This window comes from Globicephala melas, chromosome 2, assembly GCF_963455315.2.
Source record: "Globicephala melas chromosome 2, mGloMel1.2, whole genome shotgun sequence".
Classification (NCBI taxonomy): domain Eukaryota; kingdom Metazoa; phylum Chordata; class Mammalia; order Artiodactyla; family Delphinidae; genus Globicephala; species Globicephala melas.
Window position 1 is genome coordinate 32,792,139 of NC_083315.2, and position 25,508 is coordinate 32,817,646.

The 25,508-nt window shown below is 38.9% G+C and overlaps 1 protein-coding gene across 5 annotated transcripts in view; it reads left to right on the forward strand.

The window, feature by feature from the left end:
• Nucleotides 1–16,030, forward strand: part of ZFAND6 (zinc finger AN1-type containing 6) — a 75,168-nt gene extending 59,138 nt beyond the window's left edge. For all 5 annotated transcript variants that reach the window (XM_030878461.3, XM_030878458.3, XM_030878459.3 and 2 more), the window contains 4 exons: nucleotides 839–947; nucleotides 1,829–1,929; nucleotides 12,176–12,289; nucleotides 15,115–16,030. In XM_030878461.3, the coding sequence (XP_030734321.1) occupies nucleotides 839–947; nucleotides 1,829–1,929; nucleotides 12,176–12,289; nucleotides 15,115–15,263 (473 nt within the window). In that variant the 3' untranslated portion in view covers nucleotides 15,264–16,030. The remainder of the gene's footprint in view (nucleotides 1–838; nucleotides 948–1,828; nucleotides 1,930–12,175; nucleotides 12,290–15,114) is intronic.
• The last annotated feature ends 9,478 nt before the right edge of the window (nucleotides 16,031–25,508 follow it).

The window sequence follows — 25,508 nt, forward strand, 5'->3', positions numbered from 1 at the left end:
GTAGAAAAAGCCTTTCTCCATTAGGAAGGAGAGATGTAACAGTTTGACTCAGAGAAAGGGATGTTCATCCCCAGTTCATTTGAGTTCTTTATGCATTTTTATGTCAAAGGATTTTCCTGGAAATGAAGTGGCTTTTGTTTCAGTAGTTGTGTAAGAAGGATCATGAGGATTTTGAGTATAAGCTTTGCAAAAGTAAAGTGTTAATGGTACTCATCTAGGATAGTTCTCATGTAGCTTAATGCCTAAATGTATAGGTTTTCGTGGTGAATGAAAGTGCAGGCTGTTACTTAGTTCATTTAAAATTGTGTGTAGAGTCTTTCTCATCATTGCTTCGTGTTGAAGCCAGAAGCTAGAATCATTTAATCAAAACTTCTTTACTTAAGGCTAAGATCAAATGAATATAAATTATTGTTTTTTAAGTCATCATCTACATTTCTGCCTTTTAAAGAACAGGTAGAATAATATAACCTGAGCACAGATTTTAATTTTGAACTTATGTTTGCCTTACTGCAAAATTCTTTTTTATTTGAAATATTTGTGCGCTAGTACTTGGAAGACATTTGTGAATTAAAGGGTTTGGGTAATAATCAGTCCTAAGAAATCGTAGTTTAATTTTGGATATATACATTTTGTATATGGTTTCCTTGGTTAAAATCAGCATTCTTTTCATAGGCAAACTATTGAAAAAATTTTAACTAAAGTAATGAACCGGCTTATCATATAGTAAAACAAAATCCATATACTATATTTCGTGGAAAACTGATCTTGATTTTTGTAGATGAGGTGTTGGCCTGCCCAGGGTACAGAGTCACTAACCTGAGATGTGGTCCTGTTACAGCACCTTCTGTCAGTAGTCTGTCTGAGTCTTTACCAGTTCAGTGCACAGATGGCAGTGTCCCAGAAACTCAGTCGGCGTTAGACTCTACATCTTCATCTATGCAGCCAAGGTAAGATGTAGCCTCTGAAGTGTGATTGGAAAGCTATTGAAAAGTAAAGCATATATTCCATATGATCAGTTCTGTTAAGAAGGAAAACTGTGTAGTCAGCTTAGGATTAACTGGCATAAAATTATTATTATTAGTGACTAGTCAGAAAAATCTTTTTATTGGTTTTAAATTGGGGTGGGAGTAGGGAGTTGTCTTTTTAAGTCTCAGATTTCCTTTCAGACAAGTTTTTCTTTATTTCTTTTCATAATATATCCTGACCAACCCTTGAAGTCCTTCTGAAGCATGTTCAGTTCTTCTAGTCGTAGGCTTATTATGCAAGTACTAGTGCTTTGTATTAAAAAGTACAGTCTTGTCACAGGTTCCCTTCGTTTAATATCATGATGTGGTACTGATACCTATTTGTACTGTAGTGTATTTTTTCTTTTTAACTTTGAAGTCACATCATTTAGAAGCCTGAAAACACAGAAATGTTTGTTTTATTCTTACTCTACTGTTAGGAAACAGATATTAAGTTTCTACTCTGAAGTTCCTTTTTCCAGTTTATGATGGGAGATGTTCAGTTCTGCTATGCAAGTGTATCATATAGAACTTTGTATTAGGGTTCCTGAATTATGTCTTTATCATACTAGTTTTCATTTAGTGAATTCATACACAGTGGACATATACTGTTGCTTTATTTTCAAAGCAATAAACTTCTGGTCCAAATTGGTCTCAAGTTTCAAAGCTCTGTAGTTATGTTTAAGTTATAAAAAAAAGTATCTCTGATTAATTCTTGTCTTAATGATCTACTTACATATGTGAACTCTTACTTATTAATCACTTTAGTTACTCTTCATGCATAGAGATCATCTTTTAAAATCTAAATATTTTTGCTTTTCTAGCCCTGTATCAAATCAGTCACTTTTATCAGAATCTGTAGCATCTTCCCAAGTGGACAGTACATCTGTGGATAAAGCAATACCTGAAACAGAAGACCTGCAAGGTTTGCACATGAACTAGCGTATATTTTGTCATTTATTTAACATTTGAATATTACAAGCCAGGCACTATCTTAGATGCGTATGTTTTTTAAATTACCTGCCTAAGATAACGTATTTTTACATTTGTTTTCTTTATGAGCAGAATATTTTATATCCTCAAGTATTTAATTGACTGCAATGTTGGGAGCCATTTCCCACTTATATATAATTAGGTCATCAGCATAAACATAGAAAATTAAAAATCTGTTTTGTTTAAGAAATATAATTAAATGAATAAGTGGTGGTATTATACTGTTCTCTTTTACTGTTTTGCCCAATTTAACCTAAATACTATTTCCTCTCCCAGCAAACTGGGGCTGCTGGTTTGAGAGGAATCTCTTGCTTTTGACTCAGGTTATCTAAGTGACTGATTATTTTGACTGGCAGTGACCCCCTCTTTCCCCGTGTGTGACTTCCAGCACAACAGTCACATTCAGTTACTCTTATTTATAGCATGGTGTCTCTTGTTCTTGCCCATGCTCTTTATATCCACATTATGTGGATTAAAGTGAAGTGGATCTAGGAAGACTTGAAAATGTGTTTGAAGGCTTTCTTAGTGGGCAGAGATGGTGGAGGAGGCATTTAGGATGCTGTTAAAAATCTGTGCTTAGTTATATTCTATTACTGTGTGGAAACAATGTGTAAATTGAGAAGGATACTCTGGAAAGACAAGTCCAAAGATGAGCTATGTGTCATTTTACCTATGGCATGATTTAAAGGGAGAAGATGCCATGCCCAGTGAAACCTTTCCATTGTACATGGTGTTCACAGGGTGGTGACAGATATATCTGGCAATCCTAGCTGAAGTTTGCTGAAGTTTAAATTCAGTTAAGCTAGCTAATTCCCCTTCCTCTGATTTCATGCCCAACAAATGATTGGCATAATTTGCCTCTTTGTAGATTTTGCCATAGAAAAATATACTGTCTGACCAACATAAGTATTCCAGTATAACATAAGTATTAGGTGAATAATTTTTATTTTTTAATTAAATAGGAAAGTTTAAGGTTGGGCAGAGATAAGGAATATTTTAAAAACAGAAATAGAAAAATTCCCCAAATCTAGTTATCCATTAGACGTGGGAAATAAGACAGGGGTGGTATTAAAGCTTTCAGTTGTATGACAGTTGAAATGGCAATGGTGTGGTTGTTTGCGACAGGGAGGTTGAAAGAAGTAATGGTTAGACAAGATTTTAGATAGAGTAAATTGGAAGTGGTCAAATTTCAAAACTTAAAATCTCAATTGGAGGTTGTAGATAGTTAATAGGTATTTAAATGTATGATCAGTATTATGTCTGAGATTTGGAAGTCCTTGGCATAGGTTGAAAATGAGAGGCAAAATCAAGAAGAGCAAGTAGGATAATGAGTCAGCAAAGGGGAGAGGAAGAAGTCATCTAGATCCTGGTTAGTTTTAGGCCACAGATGTCAACAGAGAGTTTTCAAGAAGCAAAGGTTGCTTAGCAATTTTGAGAGAGAGCTAAGTAAGGAAGAATGAGAATAGGCTGCCAACCATGAAGGTGTTATTTATGTCTTACAATCGAACAAATTTTAGAATGTTGCTAGTGGGAAAATATATGCTGCTTAAGAATAAAATAGCAGGGATTTCCCTGGTGGTGCAGTGGTTAAGAATCTGGCTGCCAAGACAGGGGACACAGGTTCAGTCCCTGGTCCAGGAAGATCCCACATGCGGCAGAGCAGCTAAGCCCGTGTACCACAACTACCGAGCCTGCACTCTAGAGCCCGTGAGCCACAACTACTGAGCCCATGTACTGCAACTACAGAAGCCTGCACACCCTAGAGCCCGTGCTCCTCAAGAGAAGCCACTGCAATGAGAAGCCCACGCACCACAACAAAGAGGTAGCCCCTGCTCACCACAACTAGAGAAAGCCCACACACAGCAACGAAGACCCAACGCAGCCAAAAACAAAATAAATAAATAAATTTATTTTTTTTTTTAAGAAAAAGAATAAAATAGCAGTTGTTTTGCAAGTTTGACAAAAAATGAAGATTGTGTGAACTAATGTAATATGAAGTGACATTTATGGTGTATGGAGAACAATATAGTTTTCTCCACATAGCCATAGATACATTAATGCAAACAGTGGTCTTGATGCCATATTAGGAGAAATTGTAGAGGGGTTTTAAATTGTATAGCCTCCTTTTTTCACTGTAATTTCAGTGACTTTTAAGTTAAACCAGTATTAACTTTTAAGTACCTTTTAAAAACTTAGCATTCATAATTTCAGCATAGCAGAATCTTTGAACAATCAGATGTAAGTTTCATCTGAGTTTGAGAGGATTCGTTTTCAATGGGTAAAATCTCTTAACAGCCTAGTTTTTAAAAAATGTCTTATACTGTTGAATTAAAAATGTCTTTTATTATAAACATGCACACGAATATGTGTATATATATACACATACACTCATAACACATAATGTACTTGTGACTTCCCTATTTGATAGGAACAAATGCAGAGAATATTTTTTCCATCTACTTAATAGATGGACGAAAAGAGAAGTCTTTGACTCAAGTCCTGTGGTCATTTGAGCTGTAACTGGAACCTAGGCACTTGACTCTAGGCCATTATTCTTTCCACGAGACAGTTGTGGTGCTTCCTGGACTAGGATGTTCTTGTGTGTGTTTCTGTTGCCATATCCAGCCCTCCCTCAGTTCCCAGGGTAGGATCAACTGGTTTGGTGACCTACCCAGGTATCTCTTCTCTTCCTTATTATTCCACTTGTATTCCTCAAGGGAAATTTTTTTAGATAGGAAGATCATCCCAGGTAGAAGAGGGTACAAGAGTAGCATCTGTGTGCCTAAGCCAGAATTTCCTAACATTGTCGTTGGAGTTTTCAGAATAGTGTCCTTGAAACAGCTTTTTTTCTCTGTAGGTATTCTGCTTATAATTAGGTAAGTTGCCACCAGGTGGTTGGTACTGCTTCCATTTTGTCCTCACGGCTCTGAATAATTTTTCTCCTGTTTAACGGAGAAGCTCTGAAGAATTTTTTTCATGTTTACCTGAGAATTTACCATATTACTGCATCTTTCTCATTTAATTATGCCTTTTAACTTAATAAACAACAGTACCTCACTTACACAGTATCAGTTAGGAATGACAGATTTCCAGTTTATGAAAGCTTAGCTTTGTATTAAAAAAATTTTTTTTCAAGTTTTTTTTTTGGACGCATTAGGTCTTTGTTGCTGCACATGGGCTTTCTCTCTAGTTGCCGTAAGTGGGGGCCACTCTTGGTTGTAGTGCGCGGGCTTCTCATTGCGGTGGCTTCTCTTGTTGCGGAGCACGGGCTCTAGGTGCGCAGGCTTTAGTAGTTGCGGCATGCAGGCCCTAGAGCACACAGGCTTCGGTAGTTGTGGTGTGTGGGCTCAGTAGTTGTGGCTTGCGGGCTGTAAAGCGTGGGCTTAGTAGTTGTGGAGCATGGGCTTAGTTGCTCCTCGGCATGTGGGATCTTCCCAGACCAGGGCTCGAACCCGTGTCCCCTACATTGGCAGGCGGATTCTTAACCACTGGACCACAAAGGAAGTCCCAGCTTAGCTTTTTAAAAATGAAAACTTTTTTATGTGTCTTTGTGCACTCTAAACTATCATACTTCATTTCTATTAGAACAATATGCTTAACTTCAGTTAACCTCTCAGTCCCTCAGGTATTGGAGCAGAGTAAAAAGAATATGGAATTTGGATTCAGAAGTCCTATTTTCATATCTTGACACCTCCTCTTCTCTGAACCTTATTTTAATTACTTTTGAAGGAGAATAATAACCATGTCCACCTTAGAAGTTATTAGAAGTCAGTGAAATAAGATGAAATGTGTTTTGTTAATAACTACAAAGGATATTCTTATTCTGTATAATACCAGTGTTTGGGGAGGCTTAGCATAAGAGAATATTGAAGCTTTCCAGCAGTAGAATGTAATCATGACTAAGGTGGTGAGCTCTCTGTCACAGAAGTGTTTTCAGAGAGCTGACTTACTGTCAGGAACAAAGTAGAGGGGATCTCTGCACTGAGTGGCAGAGTAAATTAGAATTCTCATAGTCTTTTCAGCTCTGAGGGTTCCTTTCTTCATACCAACTTGAATTGTCAGACCAGTGGTTCAGAGCAATCAGAGAGGAATAGTCCCTTTCAACTAAAAATCAGGAATTTGTGTGGATTAAAAATCAGAGATTGATTTTTAAAGAGTGGGTGATAATAGCCAATACAATCTGGACAAAGTTGGAGGACTAACAATTCCCAATTTAAAAACTTAATACAGGCTACAATAATCAAGACTACATGGTACTAGTATGAGGATAGTCATATAGATCAATGTAATAGAATTGAGAGTCCAGAAATAGCATTCTCACATTTACAGGCAATTGATTTTCCAACAAGGTGGTGCCAAGATCATTCCATAGGGAAAAAACATATGATGCTGGGCCATTTAAACAAATAAAGTTGGATCCCTACCTCACTCGGTACACAAACATTTACACAAAATACATCAAAGACCAATATGTAAGAGCTAAAACTATAAAACATGTAAGAGAAAACAGGCATAAATCTTCATGACCTTGGATTAGGTTTCTTTTGACATGACACCTACAGCTCAGCAAAGAAAAAAATAGACACATTGAACTACATCAAAATTAAAAACCTTTTTGCTTCAAAGGACTATCAAGAGTGAAAAGACAACACAGAAAGGGGAAAAATTTGCAAATTGTATATCTGATTAGAACATATAAAGAAATATAATTCTACAATAAAGAGAACCCAATTTTTAAAAGGGCACAGGGTTTGAATAGGCATTTCTCCAAAGAAGATCTAAAAATGGCCAAAGTGTTAAGGATGTGGAGAGATTGGAACCCTCATTCATTATTGTTGGGAATGTAAAATGGTGCAGCCACTTTGGGAAACAGTTTGACAGTTAAAAAAGTTAACTCAAAGTTAAATAGAATTAACTAAATGACCAAGAAATTCCATTCCTAATTCCCAAGAGATTGAAAAAATGTGTTCACACAAAAACTTATATAAGAATATTCATAGCAGCATTATTCATAATTAACAAAATATAGAAAGAACCCATATGACTGTCAACAGATGATTGGATAAACAAGGAGTGGTATATTCATACACTGGAATAGTATTCGGCCGTAAAAAGGAATGACGTTCTGATACGTGCTGCAACGTGGATGAACTTTGAAAATATACTAAATAAAAGAAGCCAGGTACAAAAGGCCAGCGTATTGTGTGACTCCATTTATGTGAAAGATAGGCACCATGAAGAGGGCTTTTTTGCTGGAGAAGAGTTTGTAAAAGCAAAAGCATACTGGTAGGAAAACATGAAATTTGGGAGATAGAACAACAGTTGCTAGAGTGGCCAGTTCAGACAAGTATGTGTTGGAACTAAAGTTGGAAAGATTGTCTAGAATCAGGTCATGGAAAATCTCTACGGTATTGGGTTCTAATCCATGATAAGGGAAGAGAGCCATTTTGAAGGTTGGTTGCTTCTTTTTGTTTGTTATAAGATGACACAAAGTTGTATTTTAAGGATTCATTTAACAGTGTTTTGCCTCCAGATAGCTGCTATTAGAAACTGATCTCATTTACAGAGCTGCTCTCTTCAGGATGGTGGCCACTAGCCTCATGTGATCACTTGAAATGTGGCTAGTCCGAAGTTAGATATTTAGTGCGTATTTATTTGCCAGTTACACTCTAGTTGTAACATATACAGTGCTTTTGAAGACTTAGTAGCAAAAAAGACAAAGTGAAATATTCTGTTAATACTTTTCATATTGATTTTTTATTTAAATGATAACATAGTTTTATCTGTTTCTACTTTTTAACATACCTGCTAGAAAATACAAAATTAAATATATGATTCTCATTATTTTTTTTTGGACCCTATTTTTTTTGGACCGTTAGCCCGCTATGCAGGCTAATTTTTCTCTTGAATATTAAAAAAAAATTTCATTTTGTAATGGATTTTTTTTTGCTGTGTTGGTCTTCGTTGCTGCGCGAGGGCTTCCTCTAGTTGCTGTGAGCAGGGGCTACTCTTTGTTGCAGTGCGCAGGCTTCTCATAGCGGTGGCTTCTCTTGTCGCGGAGCATGGGCTCTAGGCGCACGGGCTTCAGTAGTTGTGGCACATGGGCTCAGTAGTTGTGGCTCATGGGCTCTAGAGCGCAGGCTCAGTAGTTGTGGCGCAGGGGCTTAGTTGCTCCTCGGCATACGGGATCTTGCCGGACCACGGCTCGAACCCATGTCCCCTGCATTGGCAGGCGGATTCTTAACCACTGCGCCGCCAGGGAAGGCTTGTAATGGATTTTTGAGCTAAGAATAACATAAAGATCATTTTGTTCTCCCCCTTATTTTGCAGGTAAGAAAGTGAAGTCCAGAGAAGGGAAATGAATTTTATCCCAATGGGTCATTGTAAAAGTGTACATTTATTCACTCAGTATCTGTTGAGCAACCACTCTGTGTAAGCACTGGGTATACAGTGGTGAACAGAAATAGTCCCCACCCTCAGAATGCTTAGTCTAATCCTTGAATGAGACTTGTCATGACAAGTTATATATATGGATATATGTTATATATATAACATATATCCATATATGTAAGGTATATATGCTATATTACATAGATATTGTATCTACTGTAAGATAATGTTTGGGGATTACGTAATAATGTCATCTTATGTTCAGTTTTATTTTTCACCATGTGTCTTGACTATGCCCCCAAACAGGTAGTGCTAAATAGTTTTATGTACTCATTGTTATATTTGTGTACTTTTTTCTTTCTTTTCTTTCTTTTCTTCCCTCCCTCCCTTCCTTCCTTCCTTCCTTCCACAGGATGCAGAGCATAGGGCCTTGTTCCTCTTGAATGTGGTCCTCCATGTGGGTAGTTAAACCAGTTTTACCTGCCTGGTGCTTTTTGAAGTATCTTTAAAGTAGTGGTCAGAAGGCTTTGTCTAGTTGAGATTACCATTAAAAATTATTAGCAAGTGCTGTACAGTTTATCTCTCAGCCTTTATGCCATTGCATAGGCCTCCCAAATAGCCCTTTAGGACCACTGGATGCAACACAGGCAGCCACCTGTTCTTTATCATTAACAAGTGGGTATTCTCTGTTTACAATTCTCAATTCAGAATATGAAAAACTGCCTAGTTCTGAGGAAACTGTCCTTATTTTGGCTTCAGGTTCAATAAGAGTATGGCCCTTTGGCCCTTAGTCTACTGTATGGCTTGCTTGCTTATTTATTTATTTAGTATGGCCGTTTTAAAAGATTGTTTCCTTTTACGTAACTTAGAGTTTGATAATTATGGTTTGCTTTGATCTTAAATCTCACATGAAAATTGGGGAAACAGGAGTAATTTCTAAGAATCTTAGACTTTTACAAAATACTGTTATCATCTTGCCCATGAATTCATTTGGTAAATGTTTAAATTCAGGTACCAGCCATTAACTGCAGGTAAGCTAAGGTTACCTTAGTCTGATGAGGATATAGTGGACATTGGTCAGCCTCAAATTTGAACCCTAGTTTATAAGCTTTTAGCGTGCCACCTGATCCTTCACTTCAAAGGTTATGCAGTTACCTCAGTTAAAGAGAAACCGTTTGCTTTGACAGATCTTTAGGGTTAATACTGTGAAATGTCTCTGTTGAGGTATGCAGTAGCATTTGTATCCATAGTAGGTAAATGTATTTTCACTATTCCAGATACCAAAGTTTGTGTCTCAGTAGTTAAATTGGTTCTGTTAAATATGTAATCTTGTGGGATAGTGGTGTTGTTACTGCCAGTAAAGCATTATTTATATTAGTATATTTGAGTATCAGACTTGCTTGGGAGAATAGGTATGCCTTATAGATTTCAAAGGTAATAAATAGAATAGATTCTTTTCTGATTGCAAGTTAACTATTTTTGAGCTCTTTACACACAGCCCAACCTTATCTGATACTGTTCTAGGAGCTGGGGATAAAACAGTAAGCGAGACATTCAGCCCCTGCCCTCATGGAGCTTACATTCTAGGGGTATTTACTTATTAAAAATAAAAGGCTTTATGTATCCACATTTTGTTTCAAAAAAAAAAAAATGTAGATATTGGTAGCACTGTCTCCCATCTAGCTTTAGAATGTCCAGGTGGAATAATCATGTTATAGAGTTCTTCATTCATGCATATTTATTTGTTAGTTTGTGGTGTTTTGCCTTTTGTCATATTTTGTTAATAATGTGTTGACATAAGCAGGTTAGAATCCATTGCATCAAATGTTTGAGCATCTACTGTGTGTAGTTCACTGTGATAGGTGCTGGAAATTCAAACAGGGAATAGGATGCTATCCCTCTTCTCAGCAGGCTTACAGTATAGTTGGGGAAATGGAGCACATAAATACAATAGGTAAATAACTCAGTACTAATTCAGTTCAACAGATATTTATTGAATGCCTGCTGTGTAGTAGGAGGCACTGGTAACAAGGATGAAAATGACAGGTTCCTGCCCTGAAAGGTTAAGGGCAGGTTAAAGTCAAATAGGCATTTACAGGGCTTCCCTGGTGGCGCAGTGGTTGAGAGTCCGCCTGCCAATGCAGGGGACACAGGTTCGTGCCCCGGTCCGGGAAGATCCCACATGCCGCGGAGCCTGCGCGTCCGGAGCCCATGCTCCGCAACGGGAGAGGCCACAACAGTGAGAGGCCCGCGTACCGGGGGGGAAAAAAAGGCATTTATAATATAATAGTGCAGAAAGTGCTACCGGGCATAGTAGGGTTTCCTAGTCTAAGTTGTGGGGGAGGGAATGGAGTAAGAGCTGATAATATAAGCTTAAACAAAAAAGACACATTGGAGTTAGCCAGGTAAGGAGGAGAGGGACAAGGGGGCATAGGAAAAGTGTTCCACATAGAAAGGACAACTTTTACAAAAAACCCAGAGGTAAGAGAGAATTTAGTATGTTCAGGGAAACTGCAAATACTTCACTATGCCTGAAGCATGGATTATTGTTGAGGAATGGTGAGAGACAAGGCTAGAAAAGAAGGATGAGAAAAATCCTGAAGGACCTCTGGGCTTTATTTATCCTGGGGGTTAGTGGGGAGTCGTCAAAGAATTTTAAACATTGGAGGGCACATCATTAGATTCTCATGTAAGGCAGATGACTTGGATGCAATGTGTGAAGCATGGATGGAAGAGGGGGCTCATGTGAAGTGCCCAGAATTTGGTAGAGAGTACTTAAGGGAATTAAGGGTAATCAGAATGAAACGTTGCAAGAGAACTGAGACAGGGTTTCCTGGAGGCTTTAAAGGGCAATTGAATGGTGAAATGAGAGAAAGGAAGCCCTTTTGAATTGGTTGTACACAGCAGAGGTACCTGGCATAGTCCCATAGATTGGTTAAGCAGTAGATTACTGAAGAAGGAGGACTGGTTGGTGATAAAATTGGAGAGGTTAAATCCTTGATCCCTGGCAAGTCACTGACTGTTTTAGCACAAGATACCATGTCTGCTAGGTCACCTGATAGATTCTAACTCTAGTAACAGCATTTGGGAGGGCCAGGGTAGTTAGTGAGAGGGAGTGGCAGGGGTCACATTAGTTAGGATTTAGGGGCAATAATTAGACCTGAATTTTGATGCAGCTGGCCTTGGCTTCAACACTTAAATCAATTTATTATCTTAATTGTAACATTTTAATCAATTTATCTTATTCTCAATATTTTAAAGGTTTTATATGAAACATTCTGAGAATTTTGAACATACTTAGTATTCCACTAAATCTTGGTTTCAGGCTTTTTCCCCTTATTCTCTTTGAAGTCTACATAGTTCTGAGCTCAACAGTATTTAGAAGTTTGCATGTGACCATTTTCTTACACACTCCCTTAGAATACCCAAGTAGTATTTGTGTTTTGTATGTCTTTTATTGGTCAAATACATAATTATTAGAAATTTTAGAAAATATAGTGCTTTTAGAGTCACTTGTTAACAAGTCAGTGTATAGTCTAGATTTTCTCCATGTGTGTATACATACATGCATACTTAACATATATATATGCATTTCACCAAAAGGGGGTCATATTATATAAACTACTTTGTAACTTAATGTGAGCATCTTTCCATGCTAGTAAATAAATAAATTACTCAGTTATCCTCTGAATAAACAGATCAATGGGGGTGGGGTGAGGGGTAACAACCACCCAAATTTCAAAATCTCATTGAATAATTAAATTTTACCACCTTCCTATTTTTATCAGCTTCAGTATCAGAAACGGCACAGCAGCCATCTGAAGAGGAAAGCAAGTCTCTTGAAAAACCAAAACAAAAAAAGAATCGCTGTTTCATGTGCAGGAAGAAAGTGGGACTTACTGGTAAGGGCCTAAATCACATGATTTAAAATTAAGATTTTATTTATGATGATGCATGACTTACTATTAATGGCTTCAATTAAGATTGTTTTTTTGTTCCCATATGAGTTAATAATAGATATGCTTCACCTTCTGAATTTTCTTAAATAAAAGTAGCTTTAATTACATACCTAATAGTAAAATGAATAGCTTTTCTTTTAAAAATTCATTTCAGCTGAGTTTGAGAATATTAGACAGGTAAGGTCAGTGCGCCAGGTGCTGTGAAGGGGCAAAGGTGTGGCTCCTGCCTTCAGAGAGCCGAAATTGTTGTGTGTGAGAGAATATTTAAGTCCTTGGTGAGCTGTGAAGTACTTTCTCTATGTAAAGTAGCTAGTCACAGGTTGTCATGAGGGTTCAGAGAGCTCATATGTAAGGTGATAGCCGCGTGCTGCCACGCAATAAGTAATCAATACATGTTGACTACTGTAACAGAGCTGTTAGCTGGGATTGTTATTAAGAGAGGGAGGGGCTTCCCTAGTGGCGCAGTGGTTGAGAGTCCGCCTGCCGATGCAGGGGACACGGGTTCATGCCCCGGTCCGGGAGGATCCCACATGCCGCGGAGCGGCTGGGCCCGTGAGCCACGGCTGCTGAGCCTGCGCGTCCGGAGCCTGTGCTCCGCAACGGGAGAGGCCCGTGTACCGCAAAAAAAAAAAAAAAAGAGAGCGGGAGAAGAAAATGTTTGAAATATTACTTGGATATTTGGCAAAGAGAGTACATTTAAGTGCAGTCAAATAGATTTCTTTGGGAATTCAGGGATGGATGTGATTAATTTATATAAAAGAAGAGGAGTAGAGGCCCATCAAAGTCATGAAGGTAGAATGTTTCAGCTGGGTCTTGAAAGATGAGTAGGACTTAATAAGTGATGGAAATGGGAGCATTTCAGGCAAAAAAAAAAAAATACCTTGAACAAAAGCTCACAGAAAGGATAGGGCATGTTTAGGGGACCGTAAAAGGGGATTGTAGCACAAAATATATGAAGAAGGGGGTTAGATACCACCATAGAGATAAGGCTAATGATGTGTACTGTGGTTAATTGATGGGGAACAGTTGCAGCTATAAATAGTTACCATTTATTGTTTACTATGTGCCAGACATTGTGCTGAATACTCTAAGAAATTGGCTTAAGAGGAGATAAGTTTGTTTGTTTTTTTAAATTTATTTTTGGCTGCGTTGGGTCTTTGTTGCTGTGCGTGGGCTTTCTCTAGTAACAGCGAGCCGGGGCTACTCTTCATTGCGGTACATGAGCTTCTCATTGTGGTGGTTTCACTTTTGCAGAGCACAGGCTCTAGGTGCGCGGGTTTCAGTAGTTGTGCCACATGGGCTCAGTAGTTGTGGTGCATGGGCTTAGTTGCTCCGCAGCATGTGCGATCTTCCCGGACCAGGGCTCAAACCCGTGTCCCCTGCATTGACAGGCGGATTCTTAACCACTGTGCCACCAGGGAAGCCCAAGATAAGATTTTGAGTAAATTGTGTTTTAGGAAGGTTTATCTGGCTAAGGTGTAGATAAAGAGGAAAGGAGATTTACAGTCTGATATCAGAGATGTTTAAGACTGGCCCATGCCTTGGCAAATGTATTTATTTAAAGAGTACAGACGTGAACAAGTAAGGCATTTTAAAGTGTACATATTTAGCATCAAATACTGTCTTTCTAAACCTCAGAAACTTGGACTTCACGATTAGAAAGAAGGCTGCGACTTAGTAATTTCTGTCTTGTCAGTCTAGTATTATTCTTGGCTCCATTTTTCATTCATTATTATGAAGTTATAGGGGAATTCCTTGGCGGTCCAGTCGTTAAGACTCCACACTTTCACTGTCGAGGGCCCAGGTTCCGTCCCTTGTCGGGGAACTAAGATCCCACAAGCTGTGTGGTGCAGCCAAAAAAATAATAATAAAATTTTAAAAATAAAAGAAAATTATGAAGTTACAGAGTATCTTTTTGAAGTTTAAAAAAATTTGGTAAAGGAAGTTTACATCAAATGTCAATGTTTAAAATTTTGATTCCTATCTTCCATTTCCAGTAATTCCATCATACCATAAAATCCTAATTTGGGGGTGCAGGACTGGTTTTATTTAAAGACTATCCACACTGCTTATTTCTCTGTTTTGGCTTCAGTTCTTGGGGCATTTCCCTAAAATCAGTAGCATTTATTGCATGTTTACTATATGTTAGGCACTTAATACTTCCTCATTTAATTCTTACTGTAACCGATTCCAAAGTTAGAGATGCAGAAGCTAAGGGTCAAGTAATTTGCCTGTGTTAGTAAATAGATTCAGGCTTAGGCAACCGTAACATCTCATGCTGTAAATCACTCAGCCAGATTACAGTTCACCTCTCCATTGGAGGTTAGCCAAGGAAAGCTAATATACTATGCTATTTGTTAACAGTTCTGTCAAAAGTTTCATTTCCTCTTCCTTAATTAAATCTTAAGATTGCCTTCTGACAGTATGCTTATTTTTTCACATTGTAGTATTTGAGGAGTGTTTCAATTTAGCAACCCTGTTTTTGATAGGAAGCAATTTGTGTCACGGGTGAAAACTTGAGCTCAGAGAAGTGGTTATGACTTGGTCTGCTGATACAAACTTGTATTTGTATTTGTAGGTAGGAAAAAGAAATGAAGCTATCAGCTATGGATTTTGAGAATGTTACTAGGTTGTGAAACTGCTTGTTTGGAATGATTCTTTAGATTGCTGCCCTAAATATATGATCTTTTTAACATTAATTATGCTAGAGAGTTTAATATTTTTAGACCTTCCATTCAACTCACGTATGTGTATTAATCCATTTTCAGGGTTTGAATGTCGGTGTGGAAATGTTTACTGTGGTGTACACCGTTACTCAGATGTACACAATTGCTCTTACAATTACAAAGCTGATGCTGCTGAGAAAATCAGAAAAGAAAATCCAGTAGTTGTTGGTGAAAAGATCCAGAAGATTTGAACTCCTGGAATACAAAATCCTTTGACCATCTGCAAACTAAAAATTGACTTGAGGTTTTTTTTCCTAGTCATTGGGAATGTAGAGCAATGTATCTTGCATAGACCTTTTAATCATGCATGTCATCAGAAGAATAGATTTTTGTTTTTGTTTTGAAAATGACTCTGAACATTTATTTACATTGCAGTTTCTGTGGCTGAAAAGACTTAAGTAAACTTTACAAGTATTATCCTTTTAAGATCATTTTAATTTTAGTTGAGTGCCGAGGGCTTTTATAACAAACGTGGAGAAATGTTGGAGGGCTGTGATTTTTCCAGTATTAAACATGCATGCGTTAATCTTGCAGTTTATTTTCTCATTGTGTATGTATATATAGCTTTTCTCTGCAGCACGATTTCTCTTTTGATAAATGCCCTTTAGGGCACAACTAGTTATCAGTAACTGAATGTATCTTAATCATTATGGCTGCTTCTGTTTTTCATTAACAAAGGTTATACATATGTTAGCATATAGTTTCTTTGCACCCACTATTTATGTCTGAATCATTTGTCACAGGAGAGTGTGTGCTGAAGAGATTCTAAGTTTGTGTGTTTTTAAATTTTTTTGAGCAAGGGAAGGAAAAGCTGTATGCATTTCATTGCTGACTGCAGGTTTCTTTCAGATTGTGTTCATTGGTCTGTGTGTATACAATATGAAGAATGATCTGAAGTAATTGTGCTGTATTTATGTTTATCTACCAGTCTTTGATTAAATAAAAAGGAAAACCATAATGTTCCCTTGTATTACTTTTTCTCTTATTCTTTCTGGTAGTTCATTTTGACTTTGGTCCTTCAGTTTTCTACTTTACTTAATTTTGTGAGATGAACTCACATCTGTTTGTGAGTAATCTTAGGATGACAAACTGTGATCTTACATTCCTGTGAGTCGAACATGTCATATTTTCTAGCTCTTGTCTGATTCTCTGTTCTGAACTCTGTCACACTGAATTAGCATCTAGCAGAAGCTTCGTTTTGGTAGGATTAGAGAAACAAACAGCATAGCTCAAACACGGCAGTTGGAGAATTGTGAAGTAGAAAGACCTCCAAAAGACCATTTGTCCTGTGGTTTCAAACTTACCTGGCCGCCAACCTTTTTAAAACTTGAAATATGTAAACAGATTAAAATAGTATTTTACAATACAAATGTCTATGTTTACATTTGTTTGCTTACTACTTGTGTACTCTATCTTAGTATGTATATTCTACCTTCATATGTCATACGTAATGATGGCTTAGCATTGAAATCTGTAAATAAGAGAAAACCATTATGACTATCTCAATAGATCCAGTTAAAGTATTTATTAGAATTTAATACCCATTCATGATAAAAACCCTTGATAAATTAGGACTAAAAAGGAATTTCCTTAAGGTGATAGTTTCTATGTAAAACCAAATAAACAAAAGACAAGCATCTTCCAAAAAGAGGAAAATTCGTTTCCCTTTAAAGTCAGAAACAAAGGGCTGGTTTTCCACTATCAGTGCTTATATTAAAAATCGTGTCAGAGATCCTAGCCAATTTTATAAGAAATAGAAAGTAGTAAACTCATTATTTGTACATTACGTGTTTGTTTTTTAGAAAGCCCAAATAAATCTAAAGAGAAAGTACCAGAAATACAGGGTTTTGTTAGGTGGTAGGTGTAACATTAATTTTCAGAAGGCAGTTGCATTTCTTTATAGCAGAAACAACTAGAAAACTGGAGGACATCTTTTACAATACCAAGTACCTAGGAAATTAACAATGTATGTTGAAGACCTCTTTAAGAAAAAATTCTTAAACATTAAGAGATAACTAAGACCTCAAAAAATAGACATGTTCGTGGCTAGGCAGACAATATCATGAAGATGTCATTTGTACCCAAATAGACCTATAGATTCAAAGCAATTCCTATCAAAAAATCCCACCAAGTTTTCTCTTGGAACTTATTAAAGTGATTCTAAAGTAAAAGATAAAGGAGAGCAAAAGGCTAGGACATTTCAGAAAGGAAGGAGCAGGGAGGTGGGCATTTTTCCTGCTGATGTTAAGACTCACTGTGAAGCCATGTTAATTAAAATAGTGTGGTATTAGCTAAGGGCTGTACAGAATCCCAGTAGATTAGACCAAAATGCCCAGAAAAAGCCATGCATGAGCTGAACTTGGTATAAGAATGGTGGGACACCACACTGGGGAAAGGAGACTATTAGATACTGAGAGCACAACTCAGTGTGGAAAAAGGTGAAAATTGATCCCTATGTCATACCATAGGGGAAAAAAATTAATGTCTTAAATGTAAAACAAAAGTTTTAAACTCTTAAAAAAAACAGATGATTACTGCTTAGACCTTGGGATACAGAAGGACGGTTTAAGACACAAAGCATTAACTGAAAGTATTATTGATGAATTTGTCTATTAAAATGAGGCATTTTAAACCAAAAATACCTTAAGCTATCTTCAAAGAAAGGGAAAAGCCAAGTTTCAAACCAGGAGAAGTTACAGTGCAAATCAAGACCATAGTAAAATACTATTTTACACTCATTCAATTGGCAAAAATGTAAAAGTCTTGCAGTATCTAGTGTTGGAGGGATTCCACACAATCTCTTATAAAGTTTCCTGATACTAACCAAAAGTGGTTCAGTCCTTCAAATGCTTTGGTAATTAATACCTTTTAAAGTTGGACTTTCAAACATCCTATAATCCAGAAATTTTACTCCTAAGTGTATACCCAAGACAAACTTGCACATAGGTGTAACAGGAGACATAGGAATTTTCATAGCATTGTTTACAGAAAGCAAAAATCCAGAAACCACTCAAGTCCCCACTGAAGAATGATGGGTAAATAAAATGTGATATATTACAATGGAATAGAAATATAGTGATCAGAACTAGAGATCCCTACAGACAACAAAATAGAAGTACCAGATAGTAAGCCAACACCTTTTTGCAAGTCACGTAGATGGAATTTATATGAAGAGAAGGCAGGGTAGTGATGACAAAATTCAGTATGATATCCTTAGATGGGAAGAGGCCAGGCATGTGGTACCATATGATCAAGGCCTTGACTTTTTTAGACATAACTAAAAGCAGGCTATGTGTGAGCCAATGCTGAGAGTCTTATGAACCAAGAATTATGATTAATCCAATTTCCTGTACCTGAAGTCCAAAGTCATAATTATGAACCTTTTTTATGACCACATGTTAAAATCGGGAGTTTTGGCAATGATTTGTTTGTTATTTTTTTTCTCCATGCACATGGTTTATTCTTAAAAACTTTTATTGAATATTTAGGAAAAAGTCCAAAATACAGGTAAATGAGTCAAAAGAGGTAATCCTTTTTAAAGATAATTATACAAATTGCTTAATTGCGACTTTAGTTCTAAGTAACTCAGCTTACTAGTATGGCTGACCATTTCTAATGTAGATGGTTAGTTGTTCCATGGTGTTTCTAGATAAAACACCAAAACCATGATTCATGAAAAAGATTTTTAAGTTGGACTTTTTTACAATTAAAAATTGTTCTGCAAAAGACATTGTTAAGAGAACAAAAAAACAAGCCACAGACTGGGAGAAAATAGTAGTAAAACACATAAAAGACTTCTAAATATAAAAATAACTCTTTAACTGTATGAAAACAACCCAATTAAAAAGTGGTCAAGGGGCTTCCTTGGTGGTGCAGTGGTTGAGAGTCCGCCTGCCGATGCAGGGGACACGGGTTTGTGCCCCGGTCCGGGAAGATCCCACATGCTGCGGAGCGGCTGGGCCCGTGAGCCATGGCCGGTCCGGAGCCTGTGCTCCACAACGGGAGAGGCCACAACAGTGAGAGGCCCACGTACAGCAAAAAAAAAAAAAAAAAAGTGGTCAAAACATCAAGACACCTCATCGAAGATATACAGATGGCAAATAAGCAAATGAAAAGATGGTCAACATAATATGTCATTGGAGAATTGCAAATTAAAATGAGATAGCACTACATACCTATTAGAATAGCTAAAATCCAAAACAACACCAAATGCTGTTGAGGATGTGGAGCAACAGGAACTCTCATTCATTGGTGATGGGAATGCAACATGGGACAGAAGAAAGTTTGGCAGTTCCTTAAAGCTGATCAGAGTCTTACAACCTAGCAGTTGCACTCCTAGGTATTTGTCAAATGAATTAAAAACTATGTCCACTCAGAAATCTGTACCCAAATGTTTTTAGAAGTTTTATCCATAATTGCCCCAAATTGGAAGCAACGAAGATGTCCTTCAGATGTACCAGTAAACTGTGGTATATCTATATAATGGAACCGTATTCAGCAATAAAAAGAAATGGGCCGTCAAGGCACAAAATAACATGGAGGAACTTTAAATATATTGCTCAGTGAAATAAGCTGTCTGAAAAGGCTTGCTACTATATGACATTCTGGAAAACGCAAAACTATAGAGACATTAAAGAGTGGTGGCTATGGGTTTAGGTAGAGGAAGGAAGGAATAAATAGGTGAGGTAGAGGAAGGAAGGAATAAATAGGTGAAGCACAGGGAATTTTAAGGCAGTGAAACAGTCTACGTGACACTGTAATGGTGTATACGTAACAGGATGCATTTGTCCAAACGCAGAACTGTACAACACAAAAAGCAGAACCCTGGGAATTCCCTGGTGGTCCAGTGGTTAGGACTGGGCGCTTTCACAGCCAGGGGCCCAGGATCGACCTTGATTGGGGAAGTCAGATCCCACAAGCCACGAGGCACAGCCAAAAAAAACCCTAAGGTAGACCTTGGACTTCAGTTAATAATATTGTATCAATACTTGTTTATCAATGATGACAAATGTACCATACAAATCCAAGATGTTAATAATAGAGGAAACTGTGTCAGGGCAGGGGTGTATATGAGAACTCTTTGTACTTTCTGCTTAATTTTTCTGTGAACCCGACACTGCTGTAAAAAATAAAGTCTATTAGTTAAAAAGACAAGGAAAGTGGCTGTCCTCTGTTGGTAGGTTCAGACAACTCTGTAGAGACCCTTGCAGAGGATGCCTGGGACTGCTTCTTCTGGCTTTCTGGTTTGGTCTACTTTTAGGTAGCATAGCACACCTTTCACCTTAAAAAAAAAAAAAAGTCACGTTAAATTTCAGGGCCATGGGACACCACTACATACAGCAGAGTCTATAGGTGTACTGTCTAGTAGAGTAACCACTAGTTTATACGTGGCTTTTTAAATTTAAGGGACTTCCCTGGTGGCGCATTGGTTAAGAATCTGTCTGCCAATACAGGGGACATGGGTTCGAGCCCTGGTCCGGGAAGATCCTACATGCTGCGGAGCAACTAAGCCCGTGCGCCACAGCTACTGAGCCTGCACTGTAGAGCCCATGAGCCACGACTACAGAAGCCCGCGCGCCTAGAGCCCATGCTCCACAAGAGAAGTCACCGCAATGAGAAGACTGCACACCGCAACGAAGAGTAGCCCCCGCTCACGGCAACTAGAGAAAGGCTGCGCGCAGTAAGACCCAAGGCATCCAAAAATAATTAAATAAATTTATTAAATTTTTTTTTAATTTAATTTTTTTTAATTTATTCTTTTTGCGGTGTGCGGGCCTCTCACTGCTGTGGTCTCTCCTGTTGTGGAACACAGGCTCTGGACGCGCAGGCTCAGCGGCCATGGCTCACGGGCCCAGCCACTCCGCGGCATGTGGGATCTTCCCGGACCGGGGCATGAACCTGTGTCCCGTGCATCGGCAGGCGGACTCTCAACCACTGCACCACCAGGGAAGCCCAGGAGTAGAGCTTTTGATCTGAAAACCTTAGGTAAGAGAGAAGCCGGTCTAAACTTAGTGCTGTATTTCTGGGTTTTCTTAGAAAGGAAGGAGCAGAGATGTTTATGAGAGACATATTTCAGTGGGCAGTTGTTGTTGACAGGAAAGCAGTGTTTGGGGAGAGAGGCACTGAGAATTGTCTCTGCAACTATGCCAAACAGGTTGGATACAGAGTACATGTTAAATGTTGAAATTTCTCTGCATTTTTGGGTACAGGATGTGACCCACAGCTAAAGCTCAAAAAGACCCTGAAAATTCAGATGGGAAAAGGAAAAATTTGGATGGGAAAACTCTTCAATAAGTATTCATACAAAAAAGCAAAACAAAGTTATAAGTATCTTGTTGAAATCACAGAGAAGGAGGATCTGAAAAGTTGCATGTGCTTTGATAACAATAAACGAAAGCTCCTTGTATGGTACACATTATTATCCAGTCAGTTGTCACTGATATTCTCTCTACTTAACATGCTGCTTATTTATGGGTCTTTCAGATCCTGCTTAAATCCAATATGGCTTTGAGGTAGTATTCCATCAAAACATGGAAACAATAGTACCTGAAACAATTAAAGCAGACTAAAGACAGAATAAAAGAGGGCAGGAAGAAGAAAATTTGTCTTGCAAAAAACCCAGCCCTGATTGAGCTGGTTCATTTGGGTCTACTTCAGAATTATCAAGAAAAAGAGGAAAAAACAAAACAAACAAACAAAAAGGGAGCTATGATAGAGACCGAGCTCTTCAATGAAGCAAATATCTTCTCTCCTTAAGACTCAGGCTCAGAAATGCTTATTGTGAACGTTTTAGAGGGGACACCATGTGTTTGGCATGTATACCATACACTTTAGCATCAGAGGGCTGTGTATCATGTGCAAACATGAGTGACATTCTGTTCTCTCCAAGGAGTTCAACCTTTAGAGGACCTTGCAACTGGACTCAAGTAATTCAAGTGCAAGTGAAATTTGTAGGGTGGGGAGAAGGGAATGGATGGATTCCTTAGGGTTGCCCAAAAAGGCCACCCTCCTTCTCCCAGTGCAGGCAGAGTCCACTTCCTGCTTATCTGGATGGCAGTTGCCAGCCTCTCGGAGCCCTTGCAAGACATCTGCGCACTGGATTCAGAAAGCCCTTTCCAGTTCTCTTGTAAGGGAGTCAGGGGCATGCTTGTGTGAACGAGGCCAGCAGTGCAGCTGTTGGAGCCTCTTGGGTGCTACATTTTAGCATCCGAGGGAGGTACTGAATTTGGTGCTACAGAGGCTCAAACCAGCCCTTCGTGATGGAGGTGCCAAAACTCACTTCCGGTCCTGAAAGCACCCATACCCTTCGACCCAGGAATTTACCCTCCGGCAAAAGTGTAGGAAAAGGAAAACATTTTGTGCATGCAGATCTCATGGCTCCATTATTATTACAATCCCGAACATTGCAATTTCTTCAGGTGATGAAAATGATAATAATGAAACCTATTTGACCACAAGGAAAAATGTTCAGGAGAAAAATGTAAGGAAAGACTGAAAAATTGCCTCTCTGTAAAGTTCACAAAGATGGAAAAATCATGTGCATAACAAATGGAACGAGCAAATAACATGAAAATGTGAAAACTGTAGGATGGTGGGATTACAGGCAATATTTTTTCCTTAAAACTCTTTTTTATAATTGTTGTAATGTACATGCTCAACACATTCCCTCCCAAAAGAGGAGAAAGAAAAAATATAGTGTATTTGCAAGTTACTTCAAATGTTTTTTTCCAAATAGAGAACAGCTTTGGTGTCTTCAGGCACTATATATAATTAGTGGGTTGGCAAGTCTATTTTAAAACTAGGAAATCTTCCTCCCCCTTCAACTATCTCATGCCCACACCCCTTCCCATACACACATCAGCCCTACACCCTTCCCCCCAAAAGTTTTCTCTTTACATGGTTTTTATCATCTAGGCTTTCATTAGCTTGTGAGTATTCAGGGGAAGCTCCTGGCCCATTGCTCACACAGCCCATGCTCAGAAAATAAGGAAGCTGCTGTGCAGTATGCCCAGGGCCTGGATGGGGTGGGGGGCAGGGGAGGAGGCTCACTGGTTATTGATTCATTGCCTTTAGTCAGTAGTTTCTTATTATTTACTTAAGTATTTATGGAGTACCTATTCTGTGCTAGGTGTTTTGCTGGGCGTTGACAAAGCTACACAAAGAATAAGAAAGACAGTTCCTGTCTCTAAGGGGAGGGGCAGGGCCAGTACAGAACAAGTAAATAGTTTATTGCCCTGCAGCTAAAGAGTCACTAGAATTCTGTAGGTATTAGGTGCTGCCTGGAAGAGTAACCAAAAGTGGGGTCCGGCTGCTCGCTGCTCAAAAGCCAATAAAGAGGCAAGGTTGGTGGAAAGGAAAGTTTGCTTTATTTTGGATGCTGGCAACGGAGGGGCGGGGAGGAGGGTGGACTCCTGTCCGAAGGCTGACTCCCCCCACTGACAATCGGGGGCAAGAGCTTTTACAGATGGAGGCGGGGGGCTACATGCAGAAACAGCACAGTCAGCTCCGACAGTCATCTTGAACTTGGTCATTGGTGGTCTGATCAGCGTCATCTTGATTGTTTTAGCTAGAGTTAATCTTCAGTTCCAGGGTTGGTTTCTATTTCTTTGAGGCCAGTTCTCTGCATTGTGGCAGCTTATGTCATGGCTACAGTCTGGTCATCATGTGGTTAACTTCTTCCACCTGGTGCGGGTTTCCGTACCTACAAGACAGATCACAGGATATGGCTCAGAATATTATCTGTAGCCCTTGAGGGGAAACTAAAGGTCCTTGACTTTGCTTACTGACTGAACTATTATTGTTTAGTCCTGTTTGCTTTTCTTTGCTTCTGCATTTTCTCACTTCTCTGATTAAACTTATCCTTTGGCTAAAGTTTTTCCACAGACAAAAGGCAGGTGGAGGACATGGGGGGCATAGACCATAGCGTCCTGCTCCATTTCAGAAGGCTTCTTATTATAATAAGGCCACAGAACAAGAGTTGGGACCCTGTCCTGTTTCTTTTCCCCTTTCTGGAACCTGCCAGAATGAGTCAGAACATCTACCACTGCCAGAGACTGCCCTTCATCCCCCCACCCCACCCCCCCCCGCCAGGGCAGACTTAACCAAAACTGAGGTCTACCCTTGGCACAGACACTCGGGGCAGGAGATGAGAGCCGAGAACAGGTTGAGCAAGAGGGAGCCCCTTGCAGGGTGACCACTGGTCAGCTCCAACCATCTGGACCTAGGGAGGAGGTTCAGCAGCCAGCCCTACTTGTAATACCCCCTCATCTCAGGCCTTCTGGTTTCAGGCCCTCTTATCTCACATGATGCCACCAACCCAGCCTCTCCTCTCTCCAAGCCAAACTGCAGGGCAGCCTCCCTAACTCTGCAGAGTTGTGTGTATGTATTCTTTTTTTAATTAAAAAAATTTTTTATTAACTTTTTGGCTGCATTGGGTCTTTGTTGTGGTGCACTGGCTTATCATTGCGGTGGCTTCTCGTTGCAGAGCACCTGCTCTAGGCGCTTGGGCTTTAGTAGTTGCAGCACACGGGCTCAGTAGTTGCAGCACACGGGCTCAGTAGTTGTGGTGCACAGGCTTAGTTGCTCCTAGGCATGTGGGATCTTCCCAGACCAGGGCTCAAACCCATGTCCCCTGCATTGGCAGGTGGATTCTTAACCACTGCGCCATCAGGGAAGTCCCAGTCACCCACAGTTTTAATACTTGATTCTAACTACAAGCTCTTTGGTACACACTTCACTGCTGATCTTGTTGAAAAGGCAGCGTTGTTTTAGAGTTGAGGACAGAGGAAGGAAGACAGGGAGGAACAGCTGGGAGACTTGAGACTGGCTGTTGACAAATGTGTTTGAAGAATGAAGATGACTGAACCTGATTTAGGGAGCAGGATAGTGGATGAGAGGAGATATGGGCAAGACATTGCAGGCAAAGGAGGTGCAACTTCTTATTTACTTTTAGGTCTTTCCATCTATCATTATTATTCATTATGAAATGTTTTTGAAGGGAAACTGTTATGTTTACAAACCTTAGGATGATTCTGCCACCTTTAAAAATAATTTCTAGGATTTTGGCTTAAATTGGTTTTCAAATTTATTTTCAGACAGCTCTGCTTGTGTATCCATTAATTCTTTAACTTTGGACTCTACTGTCGCAAGAATTCCCAAGCAAATTAATCAAAAGTCAGTGTTGCAAATACTGGTTTGTGTATTGATGAGTATTGTGCAGCCTATACTTTAATTTTAACCCACTTAAAGAAATAATTTTGTTAGGTTTCTAAGAAATTGCATTTCTATTATAAATGTATTTTCAGACAGTGCTGACCACTTTACCTTTATAGCTGTGTTCTCTCCTTTTTTGATTGTCTTCTTCAAAAAGAAAAGCAAAACCCAGACACAAAGAAATGGCTACCTTTCTGGTTGGATGTCCCTGGGGGTAAAAAAGT